The sequence below is a fragment of the Aphelocoma coerulescens genome, chromosome 23, assembly GCF_041296385.1.
Source record: "Aphelocoma coerulescens isolate FSJ_1873_10779 chromosome 23, UR_Acoe_1.0, whole genome shotgun sequence".
Taxonomy (NCBI): Eukaryota; Metazoa; Chordata; class Aves; order Passeriformes; family Corvidae; genus Aphelocoma; species Aphelocoma coerulescens.
Genome location: NC_091036.1, coordinates 7,788,244 through 7,814,158, shown reverse-complemented (window position 1 = coordinate 7,814,158; position 25,915 = coordinate 7,788,244). Strand labels below are relative to the sequence as shown.

Below are 25,915 nucleotides of genomic sequence, written 5' to 3'. Positions count from 1 at the left end.
ATGGAGGCTGAGCTGTGCCGGGTTTGCAGCACCAGGGAAGAGAGTGGGGTAGCAGGGAAGGGCCGTGGGTCCAGTGGGTGCCACCGCCAACCCGCCACCCTCACCAGCATGCCAGGGAGCAGCTCGGTGGTCCCAGTTCCCAAATTACCCAGTGTGTGCCGGGCTCCCAGGGGTCACCAGGTGGAAGGACAGAGGGTGGTGGAAGATGCCAGGGGGTGCCAGTGCTGCTCAGCCCCCAAACCTGAGCATCCCATGGGTGCAGGCATGGGGGGTACCCAGACGTGTGCTCCCGGTGAGGTGGCAGGGCCGGAGGGGCACAGAGGCAGGCAGGCTGGCAGTGGGCCTCCGCTGCAAACCCTAACCTTATTTTCCGAGGTCCGACGCCAGTTTCCATGGAAACAGCCGGGAGCAGAAACGGGAACCAGAATCCAGAAATGCGAAGCCTTGAGCTCCAGTTCGCCTTCCTGGATTCCTGCTCCCTGTGACCCCAGCTGGGTGCTGGCACCCACACTGCTCCCACTGTGTGTCGGGGTGCAGGGCTGCCCCGTCTGGGCACCCCCTGGGGTTGGGGTGCTCCTCTGTCCTTGCATGCTGCAGCATCTGTGGGCATGGTGTGTGGGGATGGGCATGGTGTTCCAGCAGGGATGTGCAGGGGGCACTGTGGGAAGGGGACATTGCAGGCAGGGGACATTGCTGGCAGCCCCATGCACAGACAAGTTCAAACAACACCTGCACACATCTGTGTGTCAAGGGGGTGCACAGGGGTGGGCATGATGAGCCCACGAGCTCTTACATGCACATGCACTTTATAGGTGTAAGGGGGGCTGTAGGCACAGTATGGATCAGTATGTGGTCTCTGTATTACTGGTTAGCACTGGGAAGACCCCAGTCCCGGGGTGTTCACCTGCCCTGGTGTCTCCATCCCCAGGATGTAGAGGGGACAGGGGACCTCACAGCCTGGAGAGGGGCAGCACCAGCTGTCATCACACGCAGGGGCCTGGGTGCTGCCCCAATTCCGGGTGTATGTGCATGACTGTGGGGGAGCCCTGCTCAGCCTCCTGGGGCTGGGAGTCCCCTGGGCTCTTCCAGGCAGCTCCTGCCAAAGTGGAGCCTCATGGGACACATCTATGTCCTGCAAAATCAAGCTCCGAGCCCTGTGCTTTGCTGTGTCCATCCATCCTATGCCATGCCGTGTCCATCCAATCTGTGCCAGTTCCTGTCCATCCAATTCGTGCCATGTCCATCCAACCTGTGCCATGCGGTGCTGATCTATCCTGCACCTTCCCTGCTACCCACTGGCCTCCTGCAGTCCCTCAGGTGTGCAGTGACATGTCCCATTCCTTTGTGAGCTTGTAGCAGCCAGCATCAGTTTCCACAGCATGGGACATCGGTGTACCCCGGCGCCTCCTGGCCAGTGACAGGGATCACTCAGTGCCATCCCAGTGCCAGCTGGCCCCATCCTCCCCGCAGCACCCTGCTGCTCCCCACGTGCCCATTTCACCAAGGTGCCAGCAGGCTGGGATACACAGGAGCAGCTCATGGCTTCCAGATCCTGTCCCCATCCCTCTGTCCTGTCCCCCATCCCCATGCCACACCTCGGGGGTGATGGTGGCACCGCCGTGACGCTTGTCCCCCCTCGGCAGCGCGTGGAGCCAGGGGCGCGGATGCTCTGTAATACATCATTTACCGACGGACAGGTATTAAGATACATTATGGATAACTCACGGAGAGAGACGCTATTAATAATACAGACACATACAGAGGGAAGAAAGTGCACACTTGATTTCCATGTTGCTACCAGGAGTTGTGAGGCTGGCTCTGGCTGCCTCTTCCCACACGTGACTGCAACACAGTGGGTAGCTGACAGCCCAGAGAGCCTGGCTTGGGGCCAGGAAAAAGCAGAAAACACAATGTCTGTGCATATCCTCTCTCTTAAAATAACACTCCAACACCGTCTGAGACGAATTAAAATAAGATCAGGAGCGGTCTCGCGAAGAGAGGAAGACGAAGAGGGAAAAGCCAGGCAGGGGAATGGCCGGAGCTGGGCGGCTTCAGTCCTTGGCGCAGATGGAGACAGGGTGTTTCGGAGGGTTAGAGTTGAAAATAATTGAAGGGGAAAAAAAAAAAAAACCAAAGGAGAAAGAGAAGGCGAAGAGGGAGAAGTAAATCCCGTTTTTGGGAGGGGAGCGATGGCGGCGGCGCTGGCTGTCCGGCACATGGCTGTCCTTTGGAGGGGAGCCGGGCAGGGCGGGGGATGCAAGCACAGGCTGCATGATGGAGAGCATCAGGAATTTCCTGCAGCTGAGGAACACACCAAATACCAGAATGCAAGAGCGAGCAGAGGAGAGCAGGGTGCCGGGAGGGAAAGGGGAGGAGGAGGAGGGGGGATGCAGAGGGCTGGAGATAACCCGTGGGGAGAGCAGTAAGGGCAGGGGGCAGCGTGTGGGGCTGACCTGGGGCTTTGGGGCTTTTTCCAGCTCTTTCCCTGGATTTTTTTGCTGCTTGTCTGCACCACATGGTGCCTCATGTGTGTGAGCGGGTGTTTGGGGCATCTGGGGAGTTTTATGTCTTTCTTCCCTTCTTTCCCCCCTTCTTCCCCTTGGTTATCTGTAATCAGTGATAGCTGGACACAGGGGCAGGATCCGGGCTCGGGGAGCCAAGAGCAGCCTGGAGAACAGGCACATCCCTGAAGAACGGTGTCCCAGGAGTGCGGGGGCCCTTTGGGGGGACCCTCCGTGTAGGCAGCGAGGCCGAAGGCTGCCCCAGGAACCACGGCGGCCCCTCCCACACGCACAGCGAGTTTGCCAGGGACTCTATGACCATGCTCCTGCTTTTCCCTGGGCCGGGCTGGGTTAAACACAACAACCCAAGCCTCCTGAGGCTGGTCTTGCATCCAGGTGCAGCCCGACCTCTCCCTCCTCCTCCTCCTCCTCGGCCACCCCCAGCTCCCCCCTGCATCCCGCTCCTGGCTGCATCCAGCCCCGGCTCCCCCGGGGATACTAGGGGGCCGGAGGGGAGGGGGGATCAGAGGGGGCATCTTGCAGTGCTGGATCCAGGTAGCCAGAAGGTCGCACTGAAAATCTGGAAGTGGAGTTTGGAGCTCAGCAGAGCGGTGAAATCCGTCTGGCTTTAGGGCAGACAGGAGGAGGAGGAGGGTGGAAGATGCAGCGAAAGGAGCAGGAGGGAGAGGGGCTGCGTGCCGCCATTTGGGGTGCGGGGTGCCCCCAGGTTAGTGCCGTGTCCCAGCTGGGGCTGTGCCAACATCACTGCGGAGCAGATTGGGGATATTTGGGAGACAGAGGGTGATGAAGAGGAGGCAGAAGAGCCTGAGTGAGTGCTGGAGCCCATCCAGCCAAAGCCGAAGTCTTTGCAGCCCCTCACCGGGTGCCTCCCGTTTCCACCGATCCAGACCACGGAGTCCCTGCCATCGCGGGGTGAGCGGTGACCCACACCTGCCGGGGCCACCCGGGACCGGGATGCTGGGAAAGGGCCGAGCTCATTAGCAGGCTCCAACCTCCCCGCGCAGGGGGTCAGGGAGCAGCAGCCGGGGGCACGGGGAGAGGCTGGAGTGGCTTTGTGTGGGCTGGCGGCTCCCACCATCCTGCTCAATGGACCCCGGGAGCTATTCCAGTTCCTGGTAGTCTGGGGATGCAGTGTTGTCCGAAGGGGATCTGACAGGAGGGTGCTGGGGGCTCCTCCCACCCAGTGTTGCACCCACTGTGTTTGTTCCTTCCCCTCCCCGCCAAATCCCCCTATTGCCTTCACTGCAGACCGTGAGCCTTGCTCTGGGTGCAGGGGGTGCCCATCCCCGGCCGCTGCCCTGTCCCTCCCTGCCCGCGTGGAGCAGGGTCTCTCGGCCGGTTTCGTGCCAGGAATCCCTCCAGCATCCCTTTGATCTCCAGCCTGGAGGGGTGAGAGGGCACGAGGGACCCTGCCGAGGTGCAGAGACAGGACCGCAGCCCGGGGGGGGGCTCTGGCACCCTGGGACCCCTCCCTGGGCAATGAACCTGGGGACAAGGGGCTGTCATGCCCAGTGTCAACCTGCCTGGGTGGGAGATGCAAAGCCTGTGCTCCCCCCAAAGGTGGGCCATTTCTTCTTAGGCATCAGCTAATTGCCCTCTCTGCAATCAGGGGGAGGGGGGAGATCCTTTCTCCAGGTATGTCCCCCAAATCTTCCAGGTGTGCCTGCCTGGCACGGGGCAGGGTCCCCCATCATTTTGGGTGGGTGCTCACAGGCATCACGGCATCTTCACTTGCACCACGGGTCCAGGGTTGGGGGTCGAGGGGCCCCAAATCTGCCCTGGCAGGAGACACTCAGGGTGCTGGTACCTCAGGATGGGGACAAGGTGGCATTTCATCTCCCAGCAGATCGCAGGGTGTCCCACTCCCCCCATATCCCCCTGCCCAGCCTGCCCCCCTCCCTGCACATGCCTTTGCGCAGGGGCTGGAGGCAGGCAGTGGGGGGGTGGGGGGGTGGGAATACTGGCTGGAGCGAGTCTGAACCTGGCATCTGTCGAATGTCACCTTACCCAGACAGTCTGTGCTTCCCTGTCTCCATATCAACCGTTCTGCTCCAGCCACCTGCGGGGGGGTGTCAGGGAGCGTCTTTGGGAGGAGGAGATCTCGCCACTCCCCTCACTCCCTGCAGCCTCCCTTTCCTTCGCTGCTGCCCCCGGGATGCCAGAGCCTGGGTTATAAATCATGGGTGATGCTCGTCCAGCCTGGGAGCTGGGGGTGACCCCAGCGCTCACAGCTTAGTGACCCCACATCGCACTATCTGGTTCCATCGTGCCTCAGTTTCCCCTCCCCGGTGCAGCTGCAGCGCAGAAGGGATGCTGAGGCTTGTTCCACCCCAGCCGCAGCGGTGAGGGCCTCTTCCAAGGGCTCGGCATTTTCCTTGGACTTGTCCCTCTTCCCCTGCGACCAGATGTTCTCACCCTCCTCCCTGCAGCGGGGTCCAGGCCAGAGCTGGGACGGCAACCGCCTGCCAGCACCCCCGCTCCTGCCCCGCACCTGGACAGCGGCTGGGGACAGGGGACAAGGGACCCTTCATAGCGTCCTCCCATGGCTGTGTCCCGGCTCCCAGGGGTCCTTAATACCAATCCTTCCCACCCCAGCTGAGTTGTGGCAGCACCAAAGGCAGCGAGGAGCTGAGCCCAATGTGGGACAGTGTGTGGGGCAGGGGGTAGTGGCACCAGGGCTTGGTGTTGTGGGGATGCTGGAGCCTTTGGGGGATGCTGGAATGTTTGGGGAGGTGCTGGAGTATTTGGGGGGATTTTGGAGTATTTGGGGGGATGCTGGAACATTGGAGGGATGTTGGAGTACGTGGGGTGGGGATACTGAAGTATTGGATTGATGCTGGAGGACTTGAAGAAATGCTGGAGCATTAAAGAGACTGCTGGAACTTTTGGGGTGGTGCTTTAGCATTTGGAGCATGGGGGCGGTGCTGGAGCATTTTAGGGGGTGCTGGAGCATTTGGGGAGGTGTTGGAGGACGCGGGGAGATGCTGGAGCATTGAGGTCAGGACTGGGCACCTGTGTGCAGGCAGGGCCCTCGCGGTGCGTGGCGTGTGCCGAGACACGGGATGGGATACCAGGGTGTACGGGTGGCGTTTGTGGGGCTGCATGGGTGCTTCCATGGGGTTCATGGACGCTGCTCCTGGGCCATGTGGATGCTGCTCATGGTCGCAGTGCCTTGGGAAGGCTCAGGGCATACAGCAGGCTGGGCGGATACACAGCAGCCAACGACGGACACAAGCACCGCTCCCTCCTCTCCCAGCCATGCGCAGCGGCTCCTGCAAGTGTGTAATTTCACCACAGTGCCTAAACGAGGGACAGAAGTAAATTGACCTTTTCACCCGTTTTCCTACCAGGGGGATTATAGCCTGTTTCCTGTTAAATCTCTCCAAGAACTGGCTCCATCCTGCTCATGGAGTGGGGTGGGGAGGGAGGGACAGACACCCAGCCAAAGTGGGGGCTTTAATTTCCCTCCTCATCCCCCTGCACCGCGCCTTTTCCACCCCATCCCATCGCTCCACCACCTCTCATCTCATTAAAGTCTTCGGGGTGATTTCACCAACCCCGGGCTAAACCAACGTGGAAAAAATTGCTGGGAGGAAGGAACCGAAGGCGGAGAGTGATAAATATTGAAAGGGTGGGATTTCGATGTAGGCTGCAACAGCTGTGCCGGTTACAGTGTCACACTATCTCTCCACAGGTTTACTGACCCATTTCCATTCACACGGCTGCCAGTATCTTAGCAACTGCAACAGTCCCCCAAGAACAGGCATATTGCCTGCTATTAGTGACTGCTGCAACTGTGTCAAGGTTAGCTCTCTCCCTCCAAGCCCTGCCGGGTTTGTTTTTTGCCCAAAGCCAGCACAGTCTGTTCGGTGACATGTCCCCCGGCAACCATCCTGGGTGTTGGGTGTTCATCCCTACCATGGAAAATGCCAGTGGGGCTGGAGCAGTTGGTGGGATGGTGATTGTGCGGTTGGGTGATGGATAGGATGAGGGGTTAGGTGATGGGATGGTTCAGGATGTGGGTTTGGGTGGTGGGATGCAGCAGAATGCGGGGTAGGGTGCGCTGGGAGATGCTGCAGGGTGTCGGTGATGGGGTGGGGTGCATTGTGTGTCCCCAAAAATAGAAGTCTTGCCATCTGGTTGGGTGTCACTGTCACCCCTGTGCAACTCTGAACCCTGAGAAGTCATTTGGAGAGGGTTGGGGGCTGCGCTGATCCTGCTTGGGGTGTCACCCTGCCAGGTTTGCTTTTCACCCAAAGCCAGCATGGGCTCTTTGGTGACATTCCCCCGGCAACTGTCCTGAGTGTTGGGTGTTCATCCCTGCCGTGAAAAATTATGGATGGGATGTGGGGTGGGGTGGGGTGGGGTGGTGGTGTAGATGGGATGGGATGGTGGAGCTCAGCATGCCGGGGAATGCTGCAGGCTGTTGGGGATGGTGCAGGGGCACAGTGTGTCCCCAGAAATAGGAGTCTTGTCATCCAGCTCAATGTCAGTATCATCCCAGCCTCGGGAAGTCACCCAGGGGGGGTTGGGGGCTGCACTGATCCCGCTTGGGTGTCACAAGCTGGATTGGCCTCATCCTGTACTCTCAGGGGCTCAAGCCTTGGCTGGGCATGGGCAGGGGATGGCACGTGTCCCTGGGGTCTGCGGTGGCACTAGGGGCTCGGAGGACAAGACTCGTCTGTCCTGGTGAGGCCAGGCACCACCAGGCTGGCACAGAAGTGCCACACAGGTGACGTCCACTGTCACCATCTCTGTTCCCACAGCACCCGGCCCTGAGGGGGGGTGCAAGTGAGAGAAGGGACTTGTGGTCCCTTGGTGTCCCCAAAAATGTGCGATATTGGGGTGACTGAACCCACACAGCAGGGAGAGGGCGAGCAGCTGGTGCATCCCCAAAACACCCCATGCAGGGAGGGAAACTGAGGCATGGAGCCCCCACCCCGGCAGGCAGAGCCCCCCTCATCCAGCTCCCGGGGGCTGAGGAGCAGCAGGGCGGGTGCTGGGGTGGGCAGGGTGCATCCCGATGCCCCATGCCGGCCATCTCCCCCGGCAGCGCTGCAGACAGCAGGCTCCACACCGGCACGGCCGCGGGGACGGCTGCGAGGGAAGCCACAAAAATGATTTAAGGGGCTGGCGGGATTGATTTATTAAGAACAATTAAAAGCGCTAAATACGCTTAGCTCAGCCAGACACCGAGCAGGGAGCCTGGGGGGGAGAGACCTGTCTGCCGGATCCAGAGGGCGCGGCTGGCAGCAGGATACTGGTGGCAGTGGTGGGGGACGGGGTGGCATTGGGCTGGGCTGGGACAGCTGGGAAAGGAGAGGGGTGCTGGTGGAGAGGCGATGGAGTGGGGTGCAGCACCCTGGGGCTGGGTTTGCATCCAGGGTGGATTTGGGCTCAGGGATGGGTTTGCATCTAGGGATAAATTATCACTCCAGAGTGGATTTTCACCCAGGTGTGGGTTTGCACCCTGCAGTGGGATGAATTTGCACCCAGGGATGGGTTTGCATCCAGGGATGAATAGTCACCCAGGGAGGTTTGTATCTAGGCGTGGGTTTGTATCTGGGGATGGGTTTGTATCTGGGAGGGGGGTTCACCGTGCTATGGGTATGCACCCTGCAGTGGAATGAATTTGCATCCAAGGGAGTGTTTGCACCCCAGCTGCAAGGGATGGAAGGGATGTCAGGGACCGGAAGGACCCCAGGCAGTGCTGCACTGAGGAGCTGTTTAGAGCCAGTGCCAGCTGCAGGGTGCCCCGGAGGAGCAGTGAGCCATTCTGGGCAGAGTGTTGCTGTCCCAGTCTGGCAGTGCTGCCCTGGGAGCTTTGGCAAAGGGGTTCCCCACCAATGGGCACCCCCGAGGCTGACACGTGTGTGGGTCCAAGGAGCTCATGGAGCAGAAATCCTGGGGTGTTATGACATCTGCAGACCTGCATCCCTCACAGGAAATCCCAGCCAAAAGTCCTTGGAGGCTGGGAGAGTCCTTGGACGTGTCCAGACCTGCCCAGCCCAGCTCCTCCCGGGCACCAGCGGCGGCTGTGGGGGGACGGGGAGAGCTGGGGTCTCTCCTGGGGTCCCCGGTGCTGTCACCCTGCAGGATGAGCTTCAGCCAGCAGTTCTGTGTTCCTGTGTGCTGCTGGGGCGTTGGGATACCAAGAATGGGGGCAGGGCTGTGCCCTGCATTCTTCCAGCCCCAGTGGCTGCCTGCAGTGGGAGCACTGGTTTTGTACCCATCTTCTAGCACCGTGCAGGATCCATCCCCTTCACTGGGCTCGACAGGCTGGCTGTGCTTTGGGATGGCAGTGGGGATCATGGGGATGCTCAGGGACACTGGGATGACGAGCCATGCTGCCTCCCTCCCCTTAAGCCCTCCCAGGGCTGTCAGGGAGGTGGGGGTCAGGTTTTTAGGTTTGGGTTCAGATCCCCCACACAGACCCCCCACAACCTCCTCCAGTCGCCCCACCTTGGGGCTGGATGTGCCCAAGTCCTCATCAACATTTGGGTCCCTGTGCCATGAGCCACACTGGGCACATCCTGCTCACCAAAACCCACAGTACCGGAAGGGGCCCCTGCCCTGGCCCCCCGGATGGGAGCCCCGGGAGTCAGGAGGTGCTGGGAAAGGTGCTGAATGGGAACAAAAGGTCCGCGGAGCGGCTGGCAGGGGCGAGCGGAGCCGGAGGCTTTCTGCTGACCCCGCTCCGGCGGCCCCGGCCCCGGCCTCCCCCCGCCACCCCCACCCGCTCCTGCCGACGTCAGCGCTTCCCGGCAGCGCTCCCAGGTCTACCTGGACCTGGCTGAGAGGTGGAAAAGCCATTTCTGCCTCTGCCCCGGTGCTTACGCCTCTGCCAGCCCTGGCCAAAGCCTCCCGGGGCAGGGTGGGTGCTCATGCCTTGTGCCCAAGCGTCACCGTGGGGCCATGTGTCCTTTTACCATGAGGATGGAGCCGTGGTGAGGTGTGGAGTGTGGTCTGAGCTGGGTGGTGGCCGTGGTATGGGTGCGGGGTACCCCAGTGTGCTCACTGGGTGTGCCTGTGGGGACAGTGGCTAGGAATAGAGATGGATCGAGGTGGCCAGGGGTAGCGGTGGAGGAGGTGATCAGGAATGGAAGTGGCCAGGGATGAAGGTGACCAGGGATGGAGGCAGCCGTGGATGAAAGCGGCCGGTGATGGAGGTGACCCCACTCAGTGGCCCTGGCACTGCATTTGCCTCTGTGCTCCTGCTTGTCCAAGTGCTGGCACAACCACGGGCAGCGGGGACAAAGCCAGAGCCCCTGGGACAAGTGGGCTGCCCACGGTCACCAGCTGGGACACACTGGTGTCCCAGTAGCCTCGCTGGGGGGAGGTGGCTGCAGTGACTCGCCCAGAGCTGTGCAAGCGGGGCGCTGGCAGAGGTGGGACGGCCCCCGGGCACTCGGCCGTGGGTCCTCGGGTGCCTCCGACCCCGCCAGCGCTCCCGCCGCCGGCTGCCCAAGGGTTAACGAGAGTTTGCTGCTCCTGCAGACAATTAGTGACATCTTTGCTGACAACGCCACACTGAGCCTCTGCCGCCTCCCCGGCAGCACCAGCCCGGCCGCCCCCGCGCCCCACGCGGCCCCCGCTCCGCCGCCTGCCTTCGCCACCATGGCCCCGTGGTCCAGCCGGCCCCGCGCCCCGACACCGCGCCCCGACACCTCGCCCGGCGGCGTTCGGCAGCAGCGGCAGGACTGCAATCCCAAGTGGAGCAGCCGGCTCCCCTCGCTGCCCTCTGACCCACTGTTGCTGTGGAAACTGCATCCCACGTAGGATTATGGAGCCGGAATCCGCAGGCTCCAAACTCCCCTCCAAATTCACACGGTCACCGGGGTCCCTCCTCCCGCAGCGCCAGCCCCCCTGCCCGCAGCCCCTGCAGGGTGCCCACAGGGTGCCTGATATCCCCAGTGGGGTGGCATCTGGGTACAGGAGGAGGTGGCAGCAGCACTCCTGCGTCCCCTGGTTTGCACCCACTGGCTGGTGACACTGCTGAAGATGTCATGGTGTCACCACGAGGCCATCAGTGTCCCCTGACCCATCTGCTTCCTTGTGCCATCGCTTGAGCATCATCTCCCAGTGTGCCATCACTGCATCTCAGGGGGAGAGGGTGGTGTGCTAGCAGGACCCTCACCCTCAAACAGCACCCCAGGAAGGGGAGTCCTCACCAAGGACCCATCCCCAGCACCTCTGAGGCAGCAGCAGGAGCTGGACACCCACCAGAGCCCCCCACATCCGCAGGGACTGGCAGCGTGGGTCCCCCACGGGGGGAAGGGGTGGGCACAGGGGAGAGCAGAGCCTGTTTGGGGAGCTCTGTGGGCTGCGCTTGTGTCTCAGCATCTCTCCTGCCACCCGAGGAGGTAGGAGCTGAATTAATCGCGATCAATTAGTGCTGCTTGCAGTCCCTGGCTCCCTCCCTGCACCAGCTTTGTGCCGTCGCACCCAGCGAGGGGGGCCCCGGCGTCCCCCGCAGCACCTGCGTGCCATGGGGGACCACAGCCCCTCTGGACCTCCAAATGGGGATGGGGAACAAGCAGGGTGTCCCCCAGCCCATGTGGCCACGAGAAACATCCCTGCTGTAAAATTTGGTGGAGGGGACAAGGAGGGGGCCTCATGAGTCCCTCGAGGTCCTTCTGCCAGGCTGGAGCAGGGTGACGGGGGTGTCCAGAGCGAGTGTCCGGATCCTGCAGGATACTGCAGCAAATGCCCTGCAATCTGCAGCCGGATGAATCCCACCTTCCTTCCCCCGCAACGTGCTGCCCTGGGCTACAGCTAATCTATTGTGCGCTGGGCTGCAGCCAGCACAAGCTGCAATACAGTAAATCCTTCTGCAGTATCCTGCAAGGGGACCGAGCCCAGCCGCAGCCACCCGCCGCCGCCAGACAAAGCCGGGGGGCCCCCGCGGGGATGGGGCGCAGGGGACGAGGGCACCAGAGGGTGGCAGGACCCCTGGCATTGTGCCAGCAAAGATGGGAGAATGAAGCCCTTGAGCAGGGTGGGAAGTTCTCCAGGGAGTTTTGGGTGGTGCTGTGCATTCTCCTGGCCCCCCAAATCTGCAGGTAGGGAGATGTTCAATCCTCTGAGTGTGGGGTTTTCCATAAAATGTTGTCACCACCGTGTTCCCCTTTCAGGGTCCCAGTGTGACGCAGGGGTTTCCATGCCCGCCCTCTCCCTGTGCATGGTGCATCCTCCCCTGTGCCTCAGTTTCCCCACTAGTAAAGGGCCACCAAGCCCGTCAGCTCCCTCCCTCAAGCAGGCTCCATCACATGTGAGCCCCGCTGCCCTTTTCTGGGGGATTTTGCTTGGATACTGTCATTATGATTATTATTACTATTATTATTATTATTGGGATGTTGGTGGGGCTCTGCGGCTCTGCCGGACCCATCTTTGGCGAGCAAGGCATCCTTCAAAGGGAAGGCGCTCCGTCACCGCCCCACAGCAGCTGCGTTCTCCTCAATTAGAAGAGGTAATGAAGCAATTTATGGGCATCTACAAAGTGATGTGTGAGTGACAGGCTGTGTACGATCCGCGCCGGGGCTCTGCCGGCAAGTTGTGTTCTTCCAATTTTAATGGAAAGCTCCCTGGCGAGGGGGGAGAGCAAAAATTGGTGTGTCTATAGGTGTGTGTGCTCCAAGGGGATTGGGTCGGTGGTGCCAGTGCGTCGTGGGTGGGTGCAGGGAGACCTGGGTGCTCCAATCCCCATCCCTGGGGAGCCCGAGCCGCGGTGTAACCGGAGCTGGGGGGCAGCTGGGTGGGAGCCGAGCATGGGGCTGGGGCACTACAGGATGCCTGGGTCCTCTGGAATAGTTGGCTGCAGCTCTGTTTCCATCAGCACCCCGGGCACTGCCCACCCTGCTCCTGCCTCAGGTTCCCCATCGCTATCCATGTCCCTGCTGCATGGCACTGGCAGACCCCTTCTTCACACCCCCAGCTTTTGGTGGACCACCGTGGCCTCTCAAAGGGGAGGGTGAATTGTGTTTTGGAAACCCCAGCAGCTTCCACTGGTGTGGGATGAGAGTCTGCAGTGCTGCCCTGGTGTTTTGGGTGCCTGGGGGATCCCTGGACCTCGTGGGTGCTGCCATGGGGCATTGTACCCCCCAAGTGGGTGTGATCCTGTGTGCACACAGAGGCGGGTGCTGCGCATCCAGGTGCCGGCACACCTGCGCATGTACCTGTAACACAAGTGTGCACCCCCTGTGTGCTCGCCAGTGCCTGTGCATGTTCCTGCACCTGTGCATACCTGTACACGCTTGTCACATGTGTGTGACCCACCCGTGTGCTCACTGGTGCCCACACATGTTCCTGTCCCTGTGTGTGCACCCACACCACTGTAGGTGTGTGAGGTGCACCTGTAGGAGGCCTGTGTGCACACACGTGTGCAAATCCTCCCCCATGCATGTACTTGTGCACACACCTGTGTGTGTACAACCACCTTGTGCACATTCAGGCCGGTTAGTGGGTGCATCGCCTCCACGCCCACATATTTGTGGGTGCCAGGCTGCCGGCGCGATGGGGCAGGGGTTGCCCCCACCTCCCCACACCCCTGCCCCATCACGCCAGCGTTGGCATCGTCCTCAGTGGCTCCCACACCCCAGCTCGGCCCCAACCGGCCGCATCTCCCAGGAAACAGGATCCACAGCCAGGAGTTTCCGCTCAACTCGTGTGTGCCTCCCACAAAAAAAAAAAAAAAAAAAAAAAAAAAAAAAGGGAAGAAAAAAACCCACCCTGACACCAGCACGGCCGTTAATCCTGCCCAGCTCATTCTGCTTTTCTTGTCTAGCCTGTTTCTAAAATTGGCCAAGGGAGGCAACTGGCTGCTCTCCCCCCACTCAGACCCCCCCTCGGTCCCCACCTGGTCGCCCCGGCGCCGTGTCAGCACCTGGACCCCGTCACCCCATTGCCTGCGTGCTGGGGCTGCGATGGGGGCGGCGCTGGTGCCCGGCATGGGGTGTGGGTGGGCACCAGCTGACCCAGGACCCCGGTGGGGGCATTGTCAGCATCCTCCTATCCCGGCGGGCGCCCCTTTGCTGCCCTGGGCAGCCCCCCAGCCCCAGCGTCGGGGGAGCATGGCTGTGCCGAGCGAGCCTTCGGCATGGGCACGCGTCCATCTGGCGCCTTCCAAATGTTACTGGCCTCGCAGGATCCCGGCTCCGCTCGGCGTTAACCCGCAGCGCCCCGGTGGGGAACGGGGGGACCTGGGCATCGCCGCTGCGACCCCCCTGGGGGGTCCAGCAGGGTGTCGGGGGGCTGTGCAGCTGCCCGGGGTGCCTCTGCTGGGGGTGGGGGTGGCGTGCGCAGCCACCAGAGCCCCCTCCGCGCCAGCGCGGCCACGGGTGTTACATGACCCGGCGTGGCCGGCGCTGGGCAGGGACACACCGGGGCTGTGACTCATGCTGTGGCTATAACAGGGAGCCCGGAGAGGGGGGCCGCGACCATCTGCGCAGCCTCAGGGCTGCCAGCACACTGCGGGGCCCTGGGGCGCGCTCCCCACGCCGGGGCACAGCACCCACGGCACCGCCGGGAACAGCCGGCGCACGGAGACGAGCGGGCAAATACACCCGGCACCCCGGGGAGCGCCCGGTAGCCGGAGCTGGCACCCCGAGGGAGGGGTGCTGGTGTGTCCCGTATCCTCCCGCAGGCAGGGAGAGGGCAGAGGAGGGGGCCCGGAGGCTGCTCGCCTCCTGCGCCGGCTCGACGGGGCGGGGGAACAAAGCTGGCACCGAGGGAAGAGCTAAATTTAGCCCGTTTCCCTGCTAGCTCTGAACTGCGGCGCTGGGCTCCAGCCGGCCGAGGTGCCACCATCGCTGCGGTCCATCTGTCGAGCCGTTCCCCAGCCCCATCGAGCCCCCCCAAGCCAGGGAGGAGGGTCAGACCCCTCCAGGGCCAAGGGGGTTGGGGGCTGCATCCACTCTGGGCGTCACCTGAGTGCCTCCCAGCCTCTGGGGGACAGCGGGGTACCCACGTTTGTGGGGCAAGAGGGGAGAGTCCTCTCCTGGGGGAAGGGGTTCTTCCTGGGAGGATGATTGCGGGGCAAAATGGTCGCTGGAGCAGGGGTGGTCATTGTGGGGAGATGGTTTCTCGCGGGGCAGATGGGCATCACAGGATGGTCTTTGAGGGGGAGTAGTCATTGAAGGGGAAATGGCCATTAAGGGGGAGATGATCATTGCAGGGAGGATGGTCATGGCAGGAGAGATGGTCCTTGTGGGGAAGATGGTGCTTGAAGGCAAGGTGGATCTTGCAGGGGAGATGGTTGTTGTGGGAGGGATGGCTCTTGCAGGGGAGATGGCTTCTTGTGGGGGAAATGGTCATTGCAAGAGAGATGGTCATTGTAGGGGAGATGGTCCTTGCAGGGGAAATGGTTCCTCCTGAGGGAGATGGTCCTTGCAGGGAAGATGGTTTATTGCAGCAGCAGGAATAGGGGCCTGACCAGGCATCCCCACCCCTGCCCACCTCAAGGGCACCGTGCCATGTTCTGGTGCTGAGGGCTGAACCTATCAAGGGTCCCACAGGCTCCAGGACTCCCAGGCCTGGCAGATGCCACCAGCTGAGCGGGCGCTGCGCTACAGGAGACCCCAGTGGCAGTGGCACATCTGGGGCCAGGTCCAGGAGAAGGGCCACATCCCCTGACTCAGCACCGTCCCCAGTGGCATAGGGGTGTCCCTGGGGTCCCTGTTTCTAGGACCAGGGGGATTGCAGGGAAACGAGCTCCCCAGCCACCTTCCCGCAGCACTGATGGGGAGATGCCAAGACCTTTGGCACCCTGGTTATAGCCCAGTGGTCCTGGATCCTCCTTCCCAGTGCCAGGGTGGGTGTCTGAGCTTGCCCTGGGGATGTGACACCCTGGGATGATGTGAGAGGGCAGAACCCAGGTGTGTTTGCCCCACGTGCCAGCCAATCCCTTCCTGGCACTGCCGTCTCTTCCTGCAGCGCCCCCCCAGAGCATTGGAGGGACATGTCCCCTCACCAACTCCCGCTTGGGGGGCACCCCGAAAAAACCGCTGGTAGCCCCACGAAGGGAACTGGCGGCCAGGCAGCTCGTCTGGACCCGTTACCTAAGATGAAACCCAGGCGCCATCTGCTCCGTCTCTTAATTAAGAGCATGGCAGAAGAGTCAGGGCGGCGGGGGGACGTGGTGACGGCAGGGGGGATGTGATAGCGGGGTTCCAACCATAGGGTGACAACTGAAAGAAGGGTCAGGGCTGCCTGCAGGCACCGTGTGCCCCAGCACCCATCTGTGCCCACCCTTCTGGACCCCCAGCTCTTGCGCTGCTCCCAGTCGCAGGGTGGCAGGTCCCCAAGGTGACTGTGTGCTCTGGGAGCTGCCAGTAGTACCCAGAGAGGACCCCAAACACCCCTGGCGCTGATGGGTGCCCCACTTCAGAGGTGGGCAGGGTGCTGGCAGGGGATGAGGTGTGGGGCGGAAGAGGAGGGAGCAGGACCCGGGTGCTTTGGGGTCTGTGATGCTGATTTAGAGGGGACGTGGAGGTCGGCGTGGAGGGGGTGCAGGCGGAGGGACCCCCCGCGTGGCTCAGGGAGGAGGTGGCCAGTGGGGGCTGGCTGGGGAACACGGAAACCCTCGGCAAGCGCCTGCCAGGAAGCTGTCACTGGAGGGGATTTTCCATTGGTGTCAGCAGGCGCAGGACGGGCTGGGGGGAACTCGTGGGGCGGGGGTTGGGGGCGCCTGGGAGGGGACCAGGGGGGTGCGAGGGGCGGGGCGCAGAGGGGACAAGCTCCCCGATGCCCCAGGGGCGTGTGTGGGGAGTGCGCAGGGGGGCTGCACCCCCGTGGTGCCCCCAGATTCGCGGGAACAGGGGAGGGAAACCTCTATCATGCCCTGTGTGTGTGAGTGCGCAAGGAGAGGCACCGCCACGGCGTCCCCGTGTGGGACACGAGCGGGACACCCCCGATGCTACTCGCGTTGGGGCGGCAAGGAGGGCACCCCTGCAGTGGAAGGCCAGCTGTGCACACAGGACACGGGTGACAGGGGGAATCGGAGAACCCCCTACGCCCACGTGGGGGTACTTAGGGCCACCCCAAACCCTCGCAGCGCCCCGCGGTGCCCAGGGACCCCCGAGGCGGTGGGGAAATAGGGAGGACGCCCCGTCCCCGCCGCTGCCGCCGCGGGCGGCTGGGCACGGCGCCCCGGCGGGGTGGGAGGCGTTGGGCCAGCGTGTCCCCATCTGTGTGGCGGCTGTGTCCCTGCCGCCTGCCTGTCTCCCGGTGGCATCTCCGGCCCCACCCTGACGTCTGGGTGGCCTCGGAGCCGGGCACCAAACCACGTCCGTGTCCTGCGGGGCCATCCCTCCATCTCCCCGCCGCCACGCCGGTGCCAAGACAGCCCCTCCGTGCCCGCCCTGTGCCAGCGCTGGGGGTCGGGGCTGGGTGCCAGCAGCCTCGGGGAGCTTAGGGGGGCTTGGGGGCTCCTGCAGCCCCCTGCACCCTCGTGCTGCCACCCCACGGCACCCTTTGCACCAAAGGGGGACCCTGTCTGGGTGGAGTGGGGGAGGCGGAGGTACATTCTGCCGGGTTGGCCGGGGCTTGGAGCAACCTGGTCTAGTGGAAGGTGTCCCTGCCCATGGCAGGGGGTTGGAACGAGATGAGCTTTAAGGTCCCTTCCAACCCAAACCATTCCATGATTCTGATTCCTCTCGCCGCCAACCTCCGTCAAGCCTGAAACCGTTAAACTAATTAAAGCTTTGCAGCAGCAGGATTAAGCCCGGGCAGGGGAGGTGGGAGCCCAGGTAGTCGATTAGTTCACCAGGCGAGGATATTGGATTTCTGCGAGGCGAGTCAGCAGTCTTCGGGGGCTGTTATCTTTGCAGGGCTGCGGGGTCAGGAGGTGGGAAGCGGAGGTGACTTCAATCTCGCCCGCTTCATCCCCCCGCTCTTCATCCTCACCCCCCCCGGCCCCGCCGCAGCACCCGGTCTGGCCGCCTCTCCCCCGCCCGCGGCGCCCATCTCTATCTCTCCTTCTCCCTCCGTCCCTCCTCGCTTGTGTGGTCTCGGCTGGTGTTTTGTAACCAGCGAGGAGAAAAAAAAAAAAAAAAAAATTAGAAGAAATTTTTTTTAAAAGGGAAAAAATAAAAAAAAAAAAAAAAAAAGGAAAAAGGCCCTACCCCTGGCGAGGAAGCCAGGAATGGCGAGGTCCGGAGAGCCTAATGGGAAACATGTGGCGGCTGCCTGGGGCTGAGCGGGGAGGTGAAAGTGAGCGCGGCGGCGCGGCGAACATCCCGGTGCGCCCCGCTGCCCCCCCGCAGCCCTCTCCGCACCGCAGCCCCCTCCGCACCGCCGCTGCCGGGCTCCCACCTGCGCCCCACACCCTGGTGGGCGGGGAGGGGATGGTGGGTGCTGCCTACGCCGTGGTGGGTGGGTGTTTGGGGGGTGCAGGTGGTCCCCGCTCTGGGGGTGGTTTGGACGGGGTGAGGGCGGAGTCCCGACGCAGGGAGTGTCCCCCGCGTGTCATGGGACACGTGGCCCCCTGTGGGGCCGAGGGCAGGAGCCGGACACCGGTCGTGTGGGGTAAGAGCCGCGGGATGTGTCCAGCGCCTCCAGCACCCGGGGTTGCACACCGGGGATGAACGTGGGCAATGCAGAGCATGGGCCGTGGGGTGTCCAGAGACCCCACACACCCCGGTGGGGACCCCACGGGCATCCCGCAGTGTTTGCCAAGGCATCCGCAGCTCCGTGCGGCACGGACGCACGGGGGGGGCGGCGCAGAGCTGGGGGGGGTTGCATCCCGACACCCCCAACACCCCGAACCTCCCCGTCGAGCCGTGCGCAGCGTGTGCAGCGGGGACCAGCTCCCGGCGGCTGTTCTGGAAAAGCTCCCGTTTGTTTCCTTCCTGCCTGCCTCCCCTCCGACAGCTCCCTGGGCACACCAGCAGCCTCAGCAGAGACGAGACCGGTCTTTCTAGCACATATTTTCCTGCTCCACATAGCCCTTGGTGTAACTTTACACCGAGGTGCCCGCATCTCCGCGGTGCCAGCGCTGCGCCCAAAGGCTGGCGAGGAGACGGGGAAAGGGGGGGATGCGGATGGACTGACAGGTTTGAATTCTCTTTCCCTGCCTTGTTGATAAGTTGTCACGCTAATCCAGACACCGGGAAGAGCCTGGATCACGCCGAGCGGCTGCGTGTGTGTGTCTGCGGGTGTGTGCTGGGGGAGGGAGCCAACCGGCAGGGATTCACACGCGGCTCTGGGGAGGGAAAACAGGCGGACATGCTGGCACGGGGGGACTGCGAGGGACCGAGTGGCTCCACCGTGCACGCCTGTGCCACATGGACAGCGGCTGTGGGTGCCTCAACCTCCTGCAGGAGAGCGGGGGGCCAGAGCTTTATGCATATGCGTGTGCAACGCTCACATCCGTGTGGATATGCACACGTGTGCCTACAGCCTGGTGGGGAGATGCTCCCCCTCGTAGGGGCAGTCCCGGTTCAAGGCATGGACACGGTGGGGAGGAAAGGGTTGTCCTGCCCCAAAACGCCACCCCGGGCATCCCGTGATGGGGCGAAGGGCACAGCGTGGGTGTCCCCGCGGGCTGTGGCTTCGAGGGGGAGGCGTCAACGGGTGGCACACGGCGTGCTCAGCCCTGCGGGCACCCACGGCGGCCGGGGCAAGTGGTGCTCCCAGGGGAGGGGGCCACTGGGCTGATGTGCGGGGGTCTTTCTCGAGCAGATGGGAGCTCGGTCGCCTGCCAGCCCCTCGCACTGGAGAACGGTGCCAGCCCGCCAGCCGAGTGGTTCCCGCGTGCCCAGGGCTCCGGCCCCCGCCAGCCCGGCAGCGACGGCGACAGCAGGAGCTTCCGAGTGAACCTGCACTGCAAACACCCCCGGAACAGGTACCTGGGGGCCTCACCCCAAAAATGGGGAGCGGCACCAAGCGGCATCTTGCTGCCGATGTTCTGTCCATCCTGCCTGGGAGATACAGGGCAAGGGGCTCCCCCGCTCTGCACGGCCTCCTGGCTTGGGATTTCGGGGTGCATAGAGGGGCTGCAGCCCCCACGGAGTGCAGAGTGGGCTGTGCAGTGGGCACGTGGTGCCCGGCACCCACCCGTGAGTGCCTGAGCCACCCCACTACCACCCTCGCTATACCCCATTCCAACGAGGGGAAACTGAGGCAGACACCACAGAGGGGCGTCCCGGCGAGTGGAGGGGTGGCACCGGGCAGTGTCGCCGTGAGTGGGGGTTGCAGCTGTGCGTGGGGTGTCCGCGGGTGGGTGGGAGCCGGGGGGGGGGTGTGGGATGTGCTGAGCCACCTCCTCGGGCGAAGACCCCCCCGTGTGTCCGGAGCGCGGCTCGCCGGGGACACCTAGTGGCAGCGCCACCAAAGGACCCCCGCCACCCCCCGCCCCCCCCGCCCCACGGAGCGGGTGGTGGGGATGGGAGGGGGGCGTAAACCTGTCCCCTCTGTCCCCCAGATCAGAGGCAGCCTCCCCCTCTTTGCCCACCCCCCCGCAGCCCCGACGCCACGGTGATGGGGCGGCCGTGGGAGCTCGGGAGGATCAGCCCCTGGTATGTCCCATGGAGGGACTGGCACAGGGGTGGTGGGCACTTAAGTGAGTCCCCCCCCCGTGTGGGGCTGACCCTGAACACCCCTTCCTTTGCAGAGAGCTCAAGTGCAATAGCAGGAGCAGCAGCAACGCCGAGGGTAAGTTCCAGTCCCAGCCCCCAGACCCCCCCACAGGCACCCAAACTCTGCCCTATGGCAGCATGGGGAAACTCAGACCTCATGGGAAACAGCTACCCCTCTTCACCTGGGAGGGGGCTCTGTGCTGGGGGCTGGCATGGGTGGTCCTGGTGTGGGGAGGACATCCAGCCCCCTGCTCCTGAGCTGTGGAAGGCATCCAGACCCCCTTGAGCTGGGGAAGGGGTTCAGCCCCTCTTGAACTGGAGAAGGGGGTAGACCCCCTGAGCTGGAAAGGGCATCCAGTTTCCCCAAGTCCCCATTTTCCCAGCTGTTAGCAGGGCTGACACATTCCTGCAGTGCCAGCCAGGTCCTTGCTGGTGACAGGGCAGGGTGAGCTGGGGGATGGATATGGGGACCTTATCCCTGAGAATGGGGGGATGGAGTGAGGCTCTGCTGGCTGCTTTTGGCTGGCAGTGCCTGTGGAGCCTCACTGTCCCCCTCTCTGCCGCCCATAGGTCCTGGTGTCACCTTCCCTGACCCCCATGTCAGCAACTGCTCGGCCAAGCGGCACGCGGGGGAGGAGGAGGTCAGGATGCGCGTGAAGCCCCCGGGCCCAGTGGTAACGACCAGCGTTGTGCGTGGCTCGCCCGACTACGTCCGAGAGCCCAAATTCTACCCGCCGGGACACCCGGTGCAGCGGCCCCCAGCCTGCCCGGCCGAGAAGGCGTTATCCTGCAGTGTGCTCAGCTTCCCTGAGGGGTCGTGCCCCGCGCTCGGCCGGGAGCACCAGGCAGGCTCGCTGCTGCACGGCGACCCGGCCGACCGCTGCCAGAGCGTCCACGGGGGCACCAAGGCGGCCGAGGACCTGCTGGGCTGTGCCGGGGAGCCCCGGATCCTGGGGGGCAGCGCGGAGGAGGCATCTGCCCGCGATCGGGCGCCCAAAACCTTCCCCAACGCGACACTGGCCTCGGGCCGCTGCAACATAGACAGCATCCTCGCCTTGCTCCGGAGCAAGTGCGGCAACGGGCACATCAACCTCCACCCCGTGGTGCAGCTCATCGACATCATGAAGGACCTCAACCGCCTCTCCGAGGACCTCAAGAACAGTGGGGTGCACCTGGACTGTGGCAGCCTCCGTGGTGGCGGCGGGGCTCACGAGGACAGCCGCCTCCTGCCCGCCGACCGCGACCTCCAGTACAGCTTCTTCTCCTCACCCTCCCTGGCCAACAGCATCCGCAGCCCCGAGGAGAGGGGAGTGCTCCTCAAATCCGACCCGTCGCGGCACCCCCGGCCCCCAGCACGTGATGGAGAAGCTGACGGAGGCGGGGGGAGCACCCCGCAGCCCCCTGGACACAGTGGGGGCGTGGGGGGCATCTCCAAAGCGCCAGCGGATGAAGCCGGCTGCTCCCAGCCCGATGCCAGCGATTACTCGGAACTGGCCGAGGCGGACATCCTGAACGAGCTGGCCTCCCTGGCGTGCCCAGGGACACAGCTGCTGGAGTCGCAGGCGATGGAGCCACAGCCCCAGTTGCTGCCAGCCCAAGAGCTGGACTCTCAATCCCGGCTGTTGGATTCCCAGTCCCTGGAGTCACAGCCCCAGCTGCTTGATTCGCAGAGCCTGGAGCCGCTGCCAGAGTCGCTGGAGCTGCAAAACCTGGAGCCGTTGGGGCTGCAGTCGCTGGAGCCGCTTTCTGAGTCGCTGGAGCTGCAGTCGCTGGAGCCCCTGTCCGAGTCGCTGGAGCTGCAGTCGCTTGAGCCGCTGGCGGAGCCTCTGGGGCTGCAGACCCTGGAGCCGCTGCCTGGAGCTCTGGAGCCCCCACTGCTGCCCACTGAGCCCTCGCTGCTGGAGCCGCAGCCGCTGGGAACCGTCTCGGAGCTGCTGGAGGCACAGCCAGGCGCTGGGGACCCTCTGCGGCCCCACGGGCTGCAGCCCCGGCTCGGGGGGTGTCCCCTGAGCACCATGGTGAAGCGGGGTCCCTGTGGGGGCCGGGGGGCCGGGCGGTGTGGCGAAGACCACCGCAAGTACGCCCTGCGCCGGACAGACAAGCCAAAGATGCTGTGCCGCCGGAGGAGGGCGGGGCGAGGGCGCCGGGTGGACGTCACCCCCGAGAGCCGCGTCCTGTCCCCCCTCGCCCTGCCCGCCGAGATGCCCCCCGGGCCCGAGGAGCCTGACACTCCACTGCTGAGCCCCCTGCCGCCACCGCCCCCCACCACTCTGGACCCTGACGAGATGCCCAAAGCCCCCACAGCGGGGAAGAAGAACAAGTGCCGGGGGGTGAGGAAGATGGTGGTGAAGATGGCCAAGATCCCCGTGTCCCTGGGGAGGAGGAACAAGACCACCTACAAGGTGTCATCGCTCAGCAGCAACTTGAACCTGGAGGGGAAGGAGCTGGCAGCCAGCAGCTCCATGGAGCCCACACCGCTGCTCAAGATGAAGAACAATGGGCGCAACGTGGTCGTGGTGTTCCCCCCTGGCGAGATGCCCATTATCCTGAAGCGCAAGCGGGGCCGGCCTCCCAAAAACCTGCTGCTGGGCCAAGCCAAGCCCAAGGAACCCACCCCGGAGGTGAAGAAGAGGAGGAGGAGGAAGCAGAAGCTGGCCTCGCCCCAGCCCTCCTACATCGCTGACACCAATGACAGCAAAGCCGACTACTCGGACGTGTTGGCCAAGCTGGCCTTCCTCAACCGGCAGAGCCAGTGCTCGGGGCGCTGCTCCCCGCCCCGCTGCTGGACCCCCAGCGAGCCCGAGTCCATCCACCAAGCCCCCGACACCCAGAGCATCTCCCACTTCCTGCACCGTGTCCAGGGCTTCCGCCGGCGCGGCGGCAAGGCGGGGGGCTTCGGTGGGCGTGGGGGGGGCCACGCTGCCCGTGCCGCGCGCTGCTCCTTCAGCGACTTCTTCGAGGGCATCGGGAAGAAGAAGAAAGCCCCCACTGCCCTCCATGCTGACCCCGTGCACCCACGGAAGCGCGGCCGGCCAGAGCCCGATCCCGTGGGAAAACCCAAGCGGAAGCGACGGGCACGCAAGAACGGGGCGCTCTTCCCCGAACCCAACTCCGGGCAGAGCTTTGGGGACGGCCCCACCGGAGAGTGGGGCGGGGGGGAGAAGGGCAGCCCCTGGACCCCCCACCACGGCCACCCCGGCAGCCAGGCCGGACGCAACGGTGGCTACCAAGGGGCAGAGGCGAGACCCTTCCATGCTGCGGGGCTGGAGTCAGGCTCCTCCAGCCGCGCTGGTTTCTACGCCAGCAGCGCGCCGTCCTCGCAGACAGAGACCGGTCCGGAGCGGCACAGCCTCTTCACCGGATACTTCCGCTCCTTGCTGGACTCAGATGACTCCTCCGACCTGCTGGACTTCGCCCTCTCCGCGTCCCGCTCCGAGTCCCGTAAATCGGCAGCTGCCTACACGGCCCCCCCGGCCGCGCTGCCCGGCCAGCGGGGCATGGCTGCCTACACAGCCCGGGGTGGCAAAGTGGCGGCGGCCAACCCTGGTGCCGAAGCCGCCTTCCATGCAGCCATGCAGGGCCGGCCGGCATTCCCGCCTGGCCGTGCCTCCAGCGGCTACGGGGTGACCCAAGGCTCATCAGAGTGCCGGGGCACCGAGTCCTTCCCCAAACTGGCCCCGCCGTCGGCCGTGTCCCGGTCACCCACGGCTCACCCGGCGGCCAGCGGCACCCCTGGCTATTCCCCATACGGCAGCTACGGCAGCACCGGGCAGAGCGTGGCACCCGCCAGCGTGTTCCCACCAGGAAAGCAGTACCCATCAGCACAGGACTGCCCCAGCAGCAAGGACTGCAGCTTCGCCTACGGCAGTGGCAGCAGCCTCCCGTCCTCGCCCAGCAGTGCCCACAGTGCCGGCTACGCGCCACCGACAGCTGGTCCCAGTTTGCCACTGGGAAAAGCCGCCTTCTTCAACAGTGCCGAGCAGGGGGGCCAGTTCTCCAGCGCCGCGCACACCCCCCTGCGTTGTGACAGCCGGGCCAGCACCGTCTCACCCGGCGGCTACATGGTGCCCAAGGGGTCGGCGTCCTTCCAGCCCTCACCTGAAAATTGCCGGCAGTTCCCCAGCGCCGCGCCGTGGGCCTTCCGGCAAGGCTACGGTGGGTTGGACTGGAGCTCAGAAGCCTTCAGCCAGCTCTACAACCCGGGCTTCGAGTGCCACCTCAATGAACCCAACGTCATCCTGGACATCTCCAACTACACCCCGCAGAAAGCCAAGCAGCAGACGGTCTCCGAGACCTTCTCCGAGTCCTCCTCTGACAGCACCCAGTTCAACCAGCCGGCTGGCTACCGGCGCGCCAACAGCGAGGCGTCCTCCAGTGAGGGCCAGTCCAGCCTCTCCAGCCTGGAGAAGTTGATGATGGACTGGAATGAGGCATCCTCTGCCCCTGGCTACAACTGGAACCAGAGCGTCCTCTTCCAGAGTAACTCTAAGCCCGGTCGAGGCCGACGGAAGAAGGTGGATATGTTCGACACCTCCCACCTGAGCTTCTCCTCCTCTTCCTCTTCTTCCTCTGTGTACCCCTCCAAGAGGAACACAGGACCCCGGCAGCCCCGGGGTTCCCGGGGGGCTTGTGCCTCCAAGAAGGAGAGGGGGACAGGCAAGGCCAAGTTCCCCACCAAGTCACAGGCAGTGAACCCCCTCTTCCAGGAGAGCACGGACCTGGGCTTGGACTACTACAGCGGGGACAGCAGCATGTCCCCCCTGCCCTCCCAGTCCCGCGGCTTCGGGGTGGGTGAGCGGGACCCCTGCGACTATGCCGGCCCCTACTCCATGAACCCCTCCACCCCCTCAGATGGGACCTTTGTCCAGGGGTTCCAGAGCGACTCCCCTGGTTTGGGGCAGCCGGATTTGGAGAGCAAGCACTTCCCTGCCCTCCCACACCAGCTGGCAGCCCCTGGACAGCAGACTGTGTTCGAGGCCGGTTTGCAGAAAGCCTTCTCGCCCAACTGTTCCCCGACCTTGGCCTTCAAGGAGGACCTCCGGGCAGGCAGCATTCGAAAGTTGCCCGCCTGCGACTCGCTCAAACACAGCATGCAGGGGGGGGCCCTGCCACACGCCCCACACCTGGCTTGCCGCGACCTCCCCATGCCTCAACCACACTACGACTCCCCCAGTTGCAAAAATCCCCCGTACTGGTATTCCCCCAACGCCAGCACCCGGAGCCCTTCGTATGACAGCAAGGCGGGGGCCGGGATGCTGGCAGACTTCATGGGCAGGACGGACCCCCCGTGTCTGAACCCCCATTTGAGCAGCCCAAGCGGCACCCACCCCTCCAAGGGTGAGAAGGAGCCCTTGGAGATGTCCCGGGCTCACCACCGAGGACCCTACGCTTGTCCCTTGATCAATGACTTGAACATCTCCCCCGTACCAAGAGACTCAATGTTGCAGCTGCAGGACAACTACAGGTACCCCAGTTTTGCACCCCAAGGGCACCCCGTCATGGCCCCCACCCAGAAGAGTGGGTTTTTGGGACCCATGGTAGAGCAACAACACCCTGAGGACACTTTTACGGTCACCTCATTGTAGTGTCTGCTGACGTGCCAACCGGACAACGAGGTTTTGTTACAGGGTAGGTGGGGGAGAACCTGGGGGTGAGGGTGGCAGAGGGGGATGCAGGAGACCCCCAGGGCCCTTCTCATCGTGTCCCCCTCTCTCTCCATGTTGTGTTTCTCTTTCAGAGGTAATTTAGCCAGCACTTTTTTCTGGAACACTTTTCAAGTTCTGTATTTAACTGGGATTGGAACCGTTTGTTTGTTTTCTA

At 63.7% G+C, this 25,915-nt stretch overlaps 1 protein-coding gene across 2 annotated transcripts in view; it reads left to right on the top strand.

Annotated features, from left to right (window-relative positions):
• AHDC1 (AT-hook DNA binding motif containing 1) overlaps nt 1-25,915 on the top strand; it is a 48,493-nt gene extending 22,578 nt beyond the window's left edge. For both annotated transcript variants that reach the window (XM_068994434.1, XM_068994433.1), the window contains 4 exons: nt 19,200-19,362; nt 20,131-20,171; nt 20,666-25,723; nt 25,833-25,915. In XM_068994434.1, coding sequence (XP_068850535.1) covers nt 20,743-25,680 — 4,938 coding nt within the window. In that variant the 5' untranslated portion in view covers nt 19,200-19,362; nt 20,131-20,171; nt 20,666-20,742 and the 3' untranslated portion in view covers nt 25,681-25,723; nt 25,833-25,915. The remainder of the gene's footprint in view (nt 1-19,199; nt 19,363-20,130; nt 20,172-20,665; nt 25,724-25,832) is intronic.